The sequence below is a fragment of the Callithrix jacchus genome, chromosome 10 (genome assembly GCF_049354715.1).
Source record: "Callithrix jacchus isolate 240 chromosome 10, calJac240_pri, whole genome shotgun sequence".
NCBI classification, from domain to species: domain Eukaryota; kingdom Metazoa; phylum Chordata; class Mammalia; order Primates; family Cebidae; genus Callithrix; species Callithrix jacchus.
In genome coordinates, this window is record NC_133511.1 from 71,014,687 (window position 1) to 71,025,084 (window position 10,398).

The 10,398-nt window shown below is 38.9% G+C and overlaps 1 protein-coding gene across 1 annotated transcript; it reads right to left on the reverse strand.

Annotated features, from left to right (window-relative positions):
* Positions 1–1,004: 1,004 nt before the first annotated feature.
* On the reverse strand, positions 1,005–7,247 carry LOC100414193 (olfactory receptor 51I1). The gene is made up of 2 exons (XM_002754899.6): positions 7,103–7,247; positions 1,005–4,113 (listed from the first exon to the last, which is right to left on the reverse strand). Exon 2 carries the CDS (start codon positions 4,038–4,040, stop codon positions 3,096–3,098), a length of 945 nt encoding a protein of 314 aa, XP_002754945.1. The 5' UTR covers positions 4,041–4,113; positions 7,103–7,247; the 3' UTR covers positions 1,005–3,095.
* Positions 7,248–10,398: the final 3,151 nt, after the last annotated feature.

The following is a 10,398-nucleotide window of genomic DNA, read 5'->3' on the forward strand; positions in this document are numbered from 1 at the left end:
GCCAAGTTCCCACAAGTTCAGGGTCTTCTCCAAAAGAAACATTCCAGGATGCTGAAGGACCATGGGCTCAAATCATACAGACCTAAGTTTAAGTCCTGGCTTTGCCACCTATGAACTTCCTATTTTAGAAGATTAATATTCCTTTAACTTAGAACCCGATTTATAAAAAGGGTAGTACCTATATACAAGGGATTGAGGTTCAAATGGGAAGAAGGAAGTAATAGCTTTGTTTCTTTGAATTTACCACACATGCTGGTTATCATAAGTTCTCTTGCAGGTTTCAATTTCAGGTCTCCCAAAGAGATTCTTTTGCCCAGCACCTGAAATTCCCATTAAATAATCCATTTTACCAGTTGTTCATTTCAGTTTTAGAGTGAAGGTGTATTGAGAGAAGGAACAGCAGGACGGCTCTCTCCCTTTTCTATCAAGTGGTGGGATGGTTCAGGGAGGGAACTCTTCCCCATGAGGGGCACTGAAATTTCAAAGGAACAGTTGCAGAAGAACACCTTCTACTTTGTATTGTTGTTATAGGACTGGCTGGATAGAAAATAATGAGTTGGGAACCAGGAGATGAAATTCAGGAGAAATCATGAATCATGACCTTATAAGTTAGGTCACAGAATCATGGACAAAGGAGAAAACAAATAAATGAGCCTCACATTGGGCATAAATCTCTGGCAAGGAGAGGCAGGGTTCTGAGAAGTCGTGATGTAAAATGACTTTAGCTATGTTATTAGAGGCAGCATGAAGGGCAGCAAGCATTGATCTGGATCCAGGTTTTTCATTCATTTAAACAGTCGTTTGGTTGTTCCCTTAATTCACATGTACTGGTGTGACTGACTCTGTGCTGGGTGCAGAGTTTTAGCTTGAACTGCCATTATCCATTTTTTAGATATTTAAAAGCTTTTTCAAAGCTCAGTTTCTGCTTCCACTAAACGAGGGGCTAAGTCAAGAACAACACTAAAGATTTGTTCACTCTGATAGTGGTAACACCGAACATAACATCTAAATCTCAAGACTGTGTTTATTGTGCTAAACGTCATTTGTGCCAAAATTTTGAAGCTTTTCTCCCCACAATAAAGTTTAAATAAAAAATAAATATATCCTGTGAAGTGGAGTTGAATTTTTAACAATGGGGCAAAGCAAAGATAGATACAATCTGCAGGTAAATGCTTGGTAAACAAAAATACAACCAGATTAAACACATCCCATCTAAAGAGAAAAAAAGTTAATAGACTGCAGAAAAGTGAAAAAAAAAAAACTAATAGACTTGCAGAAAAGTCCCAGAAGACTTCCTGACCAGGAGATTTTTATACAGTGACAAAGTTCTCTTGCCTATCTCACTGAGACAATCAACCCCCACCCCCGCCTCAGTTCTATTTGCCTGAATGAGAGCCCTAAAGTTGCAGTTTGCCTGAATTTTGAATGTCATGGGGTAAGAATTGAGGGAAATGAAGGAAATCACAATATGGGATTATGACTGTGGAGTGGCTGGAGATTGTTTATCAAATTCTCCTCTGCAGCTTTTTCTGTCTTCCACCAGCACTGCCTCATGGAGACATTAGGCTATAAGTCGGCTCTTTTTCCCTTAACCAACAATATCATATGCTTAGTTGTGATGCATTCAGCTTCCCACTTTAAATGTCATTCACAAGTTTACTTTGGCCATCTCTCAAGACCTTGTGCCCAGTGTCCCAGTTGGAAACGTCCCCTTTGTCTAAACAGTTATCTGCAACCAATATTCTAGGTTAAAATTTCTCAACCTTTAATAGGTATGGAAAGAACTTGGAGAATGAATTAAAACACAAACTTCTTGGTCTCACCCCTGATAGTTTTTTGTTCTGGTGGTCTAAGGAAAGTTCTCAGAATTTGCATCCCTAAAAAGTTCCAGTGCAAAGCTGATGACGTTGATCTGGAAATCACATATCAAGAACCACCTTTCCAAACCATCACTCATCATGAGTTTTGTTCTCTTGTTGCACAGCATATTGGCATCAATCTAACACCTGAGTGCTGTTAGAGAAGAGAAACACTGTCCTTCTCAAGCTATAAACACCCAAGTTTCTTATTAAATGCAGTTCTCATTCAGTAGGAGCTTTGTGGGGCATAAGAATCTGTTTCTCCATCAAGCCACCAGAAATGCTAATGATATTGTTTATTGGACCATTCTTGGAATAGTACTATTCTAAACCTTTCTGCCTAAGTCTTTCTTCTCAGGCAATTATGTCTACCAAAATCAGTACCCTTCTTTCTCCCCGACATCCCGAATCAAGAATTCTAACTTCGGCCGGGTGCGGTGGCTCACACCTGGAATCCCAGTATTTTGGGAGGCCAAGGCAGGTGGATGATGAAGTCAAAAGATCGAGACCATCCTGGTCAACATGGTGAAACCCTGTCTCTACTGAAAATACAAAAAATTAGCTGGGCACGGTGGCGCGTGCCTGTAATCCCAGCTACTCAGGAGGCTGAGGCAGGAGAATTGCCTGAACCCAGGAGGCGGAGGTTGCGGTGAGCTGAGATCGTGCCATTGCACTCCAGCCTGGATAACAAGAGAGAAACTCCGTCTCAAAAAAAAAAAAAAAGAATTCTAACTTTTCTCATTTTTCACAAGCTACTTCATAACCACTCAACATAGTCTGTTTTTATGACTACAAACCCAAGTAGATCTCTCTTGCATGCAACAAAAAAACCTCCATATATTTTGTCTCTCTTTAATATTTATCTCCAGCAGCAGCAGAATTATTTTTGCTAAGTTCTGTTTGCCCTGTAGAAATTCCTTTATTCCAGAATATATCAAACAAGCATTTTTCAGGATACCTGTTGCTCTTTTTAATATTTTCTATTCACATGTCTATGTGGTTACTTCACAATATTTCATACTCACCATTATAACATGCTTAGCAACTATACAAGAATTTTCACGTGATAAGTATTGAATAAATGTGCCATTTTATAGTCAAATATTATTTTATTAGTGATACATTCACTGCTATCAAGATCCTGGGTCCTCGTCCTCCTTACTTTAGCATTCCTAAAGTTGTTAACAGGTCCTAATCCTTCCTCCAAACGAGCTCTCTTGGAGCCTTCAGCCTTCCTCAGGCCTGGGGTTTATGGAAGAACTTGAGAATCCCTCTGCGGATCGCCTTGGTTTTCACACTGTAGATGATAGGATTGAGCATGGGTGGTACAAACAGGTAGACATTGGACATCGTGACATGAACAATAGGTGGAGCACTTTTCCAGAAGCGGTGAATCGTGGAGACAGCAATTATGGGTACATAAAAGGCCAGCACTGCACAGATGTGTGACATACAAGTGTTGAGTGCCTTGAGCCGCTGCTCCCGGGATGTGACGGCCAGCACAGCTCTCAGGATCAACGCATAGGAAAGCAGGATGAAAGTTGAGTCCACACCATAGGTGAAAATGACCGCGAAGAGCCCATAAATGTTGTTAACGTGGATGTCTCCACATGCTACTTTCATGAGATCTGGATGGAGGCAGTAGGAGTGGTGCAGAACATTGCCTTTGCAGAAGGGCAGTCGTTTCACCAGAAAAGGGAAAGGGAAGAGAGCGCTGAAACTCCTGGTAAGGATGCCCAGACCCACAGCCAATATACGGTTATGAGTGAGCACAGTGGCATAGCGTAGTGGATCACAAATAGCCACAAAGCGATCCAAGCTCATGGCCAGCAGTATGCCTGACTCTGTGAAAGAGAAAGTGTGGATGAAGAACATCTGAACCAAGCAAGCATTAAAACCAACATGGTTGGAGTTGAAGCAGAAAGTAGAAATCACAGTGGGAAGAGTAGAAAGGGACACTCCCAGATCATTGAGACCAAGCATAGAGAGGAAGTAGTACATTGGCTGATGCAGAGCAGGCTCCCAAAACACCAGAATGAGAATGCCGAGATTACCTACCATGGAGATCATGTAGAGGATGCAGAAAATCAGGGCAATCCAGGTGAGGCCTGTTTGTATCCCAGGAATGCCCGTCAGCTGGAGTGTTGCTGGTTGGAAGGGGGTGCCATTGAGGCCCAGCATGGTGGGAGAACACAGATGGAGAATAGACCCAAGAGGGTGTGTTGTGAGACTTCTTCACTTTCTTTTAGATATCCTGTCTCCAACAAAAGGTCATAGATTGAAAATAATTGCCTATATCCCTGCCTTCCCAGTAAGACACTGATCTCTTTAAGGAAGGAACCAAATTCTAATAGTTTTTGTACCACCAGGGCCCAGCACACTATCTAGGCCGTAGTAGAAACTCTGTGGTTTGATGATCAAATGAGTGCCCATAACACAGCAAGGCATAACAGGAGACAACAGAACAATTGTTCTTGGTAGACCAGAAAGAAGAAATACATCCTAGGCTTCGGAAAGTTTTCAGTAGATAGTATAGATGGAACATCTACTACTATAAATTTATATATTCAATAACCTGGACTCAGATTTCACCCCAGCCTCCGAATCCCAATGGCTGCCCCTGAACTTGTCATAACAAAAAACTTCTATCTCTGAAATCCTAGATTTCCTGTTTTCACGTCCTTAGGAAGCCTTCTACCTTCCAAGCTTCTCCTGCACATGCACTTGTTGGGTCTCCATGACTCCCCCATTTTCTCCTGGCCTATCTATGAACTCTTCTTCCTCACTTTTCTCCTGAACTACCCACCCACACTAAGACTGGTATTTTTACCTCCTCTTTACCTCTCTTTCACATTCACACAGTAAATGCCAACCTTTAATAAATTATATAATCAAATCGGTATGCAGCTGGATAAAATCAAAGAATAAAGTATTTTCTGGGAATGTAAAAGAGAGAATTAGTACTTAACCATTACCAAAATTTTAAACTTGTGCACAGCTTTGTCCTTCTTAACCTCTACTTTCTGAGAAAGAGATTTCCCTCCTTCTCCAAGAACAGGCTCTCCACCTTCAGGATTTCATATCCTGTCACCTCCTTCAGAGCCTTTTTTACTAATCCAGTGGATATTCATTCTCGCTCTTTCTGCCTCTTTTCCTTCAGACAATAAGTGTGTGCAAGACCATTCTATCATAAAGACACAATAACATTCTTCTCTAGCCACTGCTTTATGACCCTTTTCCAATTCTTAACCAAATTTCTTGAAAAATTGTCTCTCCAGGTACCTGGAAATAGGAGGTAGTATTTATTATTATTATTTTTTAGTTATTTGCCTGCTTCTCCAACTTGTTTCTGAGATCTTCAATGTCAGGATTCAGTCTTACTTACTTTACCTTCTAGCACTAATCATTTCACTATATTGTGACTTCCACACTCCCCTTCTCCGAGTTGTAACGAATTTCTCTATGGTCACCAAGTGACCTCTTTGTCTCTGAATCTAATGAAAACATTCTCTCTCCTAATTCACTTGATCTTCCTGCTACAGTTAGCACTGTTTTTAAGTCATCTTTTCACCATTCAAGGGCACTATTTGTCCACAGTTGTGTTTCTTTCTGGGTCTATCCTTCTCTACCATCTTTATTGAATTCTCTTTTCTGTCTTTTGTTTTTTAAGAAGCCTCAGCCTAACTTCAGGCAAAATAAATAATAATCAGAATGATGCAAACTGAGAAGTCACACCATAAGAGACTTCATCTCAACTTTTATTTAAAATAGCTCTTAAATCAAATTTTCATGGTATTTGAGATCTTAAAATTAAAACCCCATAATGGAATTTAAGCATAATGTCTCCTTTATTATTTTTCTCATTTTAGACTTCCCATTTTATTTCTACCACTTCTCATAAACACAGTGAAATTAGATGGTGACAAGGGGCTGGATAATGTCCAGATATCAGTCATAATCCCAAATATATATATAGGTAGTGAAAAGAAATTCATCTGTTCCTTGAGTTTCTCTCTCCTTCCACTAAGAAGGCAAATCATCCATTTAATAAGTAGTATTTTCTCCTCATGGGTTACTCTCCTTGCCAAACCTCTCTTCCTCCAAACCCCAGTATAAAGTCCATGTCTCTAAGAGGTCTTTTTAAATCTAACCTATTCCAATCTGCTTTCTTTTTTTCTTTGATTATCTTTGCTCCAAGATTTTCTTTGAGTCATGAAGAAATAAAAAGACTCTTGGTGGTACCAACAGACACTAAGAACTCATCCACAAGATAGGTTTACCCCACTGTCTGTAACCACTGGCATGCAAATCGAGGTAATCTAGAAGGGAGTATTTTATCTATTTTCCAATTTTTCATCGGTTAACAAACAACTTTGAAAACTTTTCCTCCATGGAGAAAATTCCACACAACCACCTACAAAATAATTTTTTTTTTTTTGTCCACAGGAGTGTTCATCAGAACTTCCTAAATGTGACCTATCTTGAAAGGTCAAGAAGGTGGAGAGACACAAGCAATGCACAGGATATTGTGAGCGCACACACACACACACAGAGTCATTCAAAGGTACCAGGAAAATATACATTTTTACACTCATATTTACACACCCAGGTACTTATAGGCACTATATCACATCCAAACATGCACTATCAAACACTTCCTTACTCACTGGCATTATGCAATATATTTCAAATATCTCCTTATGTTTAAGCCCTCTTGAATAAATGTTTACACACACACACACACACACAGTGTCACAAATGAATCAGCATCAACAAACCCACAGTAATATCTCCACTAATTATTTTCCCATACACACACATATATACTGACATACACAGTACTGAAAATCCAGCTAAGATTGACAACTACATTGTTAAATGACTTCAGTTCATTTGGCTCTGTAATTTTTCTCAAGCTGCACACGAGTAGAGTATAAAAAATAAAAAAATCAAATTGTAGAATTTTAAATAAAAAGCATAAGATATCCTTGAGACAAAAATCTATAAATGATGCAGCAGTCCCTTAACTCAATGGGATGTCATTTGGTATTATGGTGTTGATTCAGATGGAAACTTGGCATCAGAGTCTGTGATCCTGGATTTTGGAAGGGGTCAGATTTGGCTCATATTTAGAAGGGGAGACAAAAGGTTAAGGGCTGCCTGGAATTTTGGTAGAGGTGTTAAAATTTAGAATAAAGTCTAGTTAGAGCTCAGATGGGCAGTGTGAAGCAGGGAGCACTCACTGGATGGAAGATGCTTTCCTTGTAGCTGGATATACTGTGCTGTGGGTCCAGCTGGCAGTGGCATCAGCTCATTCTCCTAAGACTTATAAATTTATGAGCACTCCAGAATTCCAAGGCTTTCTTGAGTGTGGTTGTAGGAGGGACCACAAAAATAATTGGGAGGATGGTATCAGTGAAGAGTGAGTTGGGCCATAAGAGAACTGCTCCCAGAAGAATCTCTTTCTTGACCCAGTCATTCCTGATGTAATCACCCATATCTATTAGTACACTAATCCTTCCTTGATCAGGGAATGTAAACACTGCATACATGTATACGCACAAACATAAATAGCCATAGCTCTCCTGAGACCTTCACAGATATCCCCTTAGAGCCATTTAACTATTTATTTACTAACATTCACACTGCCTCTTTCAAGTTTACACACATACGAACAGATAAACACAAAGATGCTCATGCAATTGCCCAGTGTTCTAGTCACTAATTGTATATATTGACACATTGAGCACACACTACAACCTACATATTCTTACACTGATTATAAAGACCAAATTAAATACTAGACAAAACTTAGAACAAAACTATGAAATAGAGACTTACACATATACTTGAAGACATGATCAAATATATTTCAAATACATTCTCCCACTTACAAAGCTAAAAGTGTATATTTCAAATACATGTTCATATTCTCATTAACAAATAAATAAAATACCCCACAAATTCTGATCTCCACATTTATTCAGATTCATTTGTGGAATTTAAGTGTGTTATGTATTTTTTGTACAAATGCATGGTAGTATTCATATAACAAACTTTTATGCAAACATTTTTTTACTCCATCACTATATGGAACCTAAAAATTATAATCACTTTATTTCAACCAAAACAAAATGAACAAATAAAAACACATTTTTGAGCAATATTTCAGTCTAGATATTATTCTCAGCACTGATGGTATAGAGAACAATAAAGACACAGCACCTACTCTTGCAAAGAAGATAAATATTTAAAAACGAATCCACCTAACAGTCTACGTATACCTCCAAGCTCTATCTAGAAATATGCTATAAACAAGTTTCACAACAAAATCAGTGCATTTATCAGAACTTATCTAATGTGCATGTAAGATTTGCGCAGTACATGTTTGAAAGAAATCAAAGAACTGTACAATATATTGAGCTACAAATAATAATATAACTGCTGAACTATTTGTGAAGAAGTGTATTGATCTTATAACTTACTTTGAAATGCATCCAAAAGGCAAGTTGTATTGATAAATTAGTAGAAAAATAGATACATCAATAGATAAATTAGAACTCATGGGAGGGGAGCATCACACACTGCGGTCAGTAGGGCAGGGCTGGGGAGGTACAGCGGGGGTGGGGAGGGATAATGAAGGGAGAAATACCAGATACGGGTGATGGGGGGATGAAGGCAGCAAACCACCTTGCCATGTATGTACCTATGCAGCAAGCCTGCATGATCTGCATATGTACCCCAGCACCTAAAGTACAATTTAAGAAAAAGAAATCAAGCATAATAAAATATTCCCGGTAAAATTTGTGTCATGAATATACTAGTATTAACTGAAATTTTTTCAAGTTTTCTGTGTTTGAAATTTTTCATAATAAAATATTGGGAAATTTTTAATGAAAAAACGATGAAGCAAGACATAGGCTATTATGTCAAAATACAAACCATGTTCCAAACATCAGTGAAAATTCAAACTAATACATGTTAGCTCCATTTTCTTTAAAGTAACACTGAGCATTTTTTATATCAAGTCAGAATTTAGAATGTTATGGGATAAATTTTATGTATTTGGGATAATTGATAATTTTTTCATATGATTAAAGAAAAAAATTGTATTTTTCAGTTGATGCTTATTTTGCCAAATATTAACTACTTACATTTAACAAATAAACACTCCTTGCCTGCCTATGTCACATTCTAGGGACATCTGTTTCTCCACCAACAGGACTCTCTCTCCAGTGGATGCCAAAGAAACATGCAGAGTCAACTATAATAGTGTGTGTGATCACTGCCTTCATGGCACAACTGAACAGTGCTGTTAAGAAAAGAGGTGTCAATTCTACTTCAGTGAGTAATGTTTTAGAAATACAGGGATATAAATAGTACTTTATAGTGTTCCCGCTGGAAGTAGCTCCCAGAGAAATCTGGTCACCTGGCATTAAGAGAGAAGATCATTTTATACGACAGAATCGCTACTCCCTAGAACTCTAAAATGTCAATCGCTTTCATCTTTCATGAGTTGATGCTTTCCATGGTGCTGATCATGAAAATGAAAGCCCCTGGGAGATTATGTCTCTTGCAATAATAATAATACAATAAGAATGAGGTGAATAAAACATGCTTCTGTTCTGTAACAAGGCTAAGCCTGCTACCCTCAAGTCCACTCCTGACTCTTCTGAGACTCTTCATATCACACACATACAATCATTCTTTGAAGAATATGATGGACAGAGCTGGTTGGAAAGCACTGACAGATGCAAGGTGTCTCTCACTCCACTCTCCTGTCTCAGGCAGAGTCTCTAGTGTGGGGTGCATCTCTTCTACAGTTCCAGCTTCTACTGATTGGGCTCACTTTGGCTTTAGTTCTGGTAACCCTACCTTTGCGTTTCCAGTCTATAGGTGGTAGTAGCTTCCTGCTGTTACAAATCTCTAGACTATATTACTATCTGCTGGTCAGTTCCTCAGTTCTTTTGAAATCTGTATAAATAATTTCCAGGATTAAATGCATTTCATTTTATTGTACTTGTTATTATGCTATCACTGCTCAGTCTCAATCCGTATCGTCTATAGCCTGTTTGTGATAGTGGGATTGAGCCTGTGCAAACTGAATTTCTTCTTTGACAACCAGCTCCCAAGATCTACAAAAGGGGCATTAGGAAGCTGGGGTAGGAAGAAGGAACTCGTACCCTACTTCCTTTCTGTTGCTCATTCCCCGATGGCACTTCTTCACACAAGTATTAGTGGTCAATTCCAATGGCCTTAGTTGGTAATATTTTATAGTTTTTCAACACTTTTAGAACCAGCCTTACCATGTCCTCTTAAAGACCTCAGAATTAGCCAGGTAAGTCTCCCCTCAGCCCCATCTGAGAGGAGTAAGTTCTGGTCACAGGGGAAGCTCTATTCTGAATTCTTGAGACCCCAGCATCACCTAAACAGTGACCACTCCTCAAAGTCTGAGTTTCAGATTTGCAGCACTCCTCCTTCAAAATAGTAAGATTTGGAGGACTCAAGATGGCGCTGTGAGAACAACCCAGGATTGGAG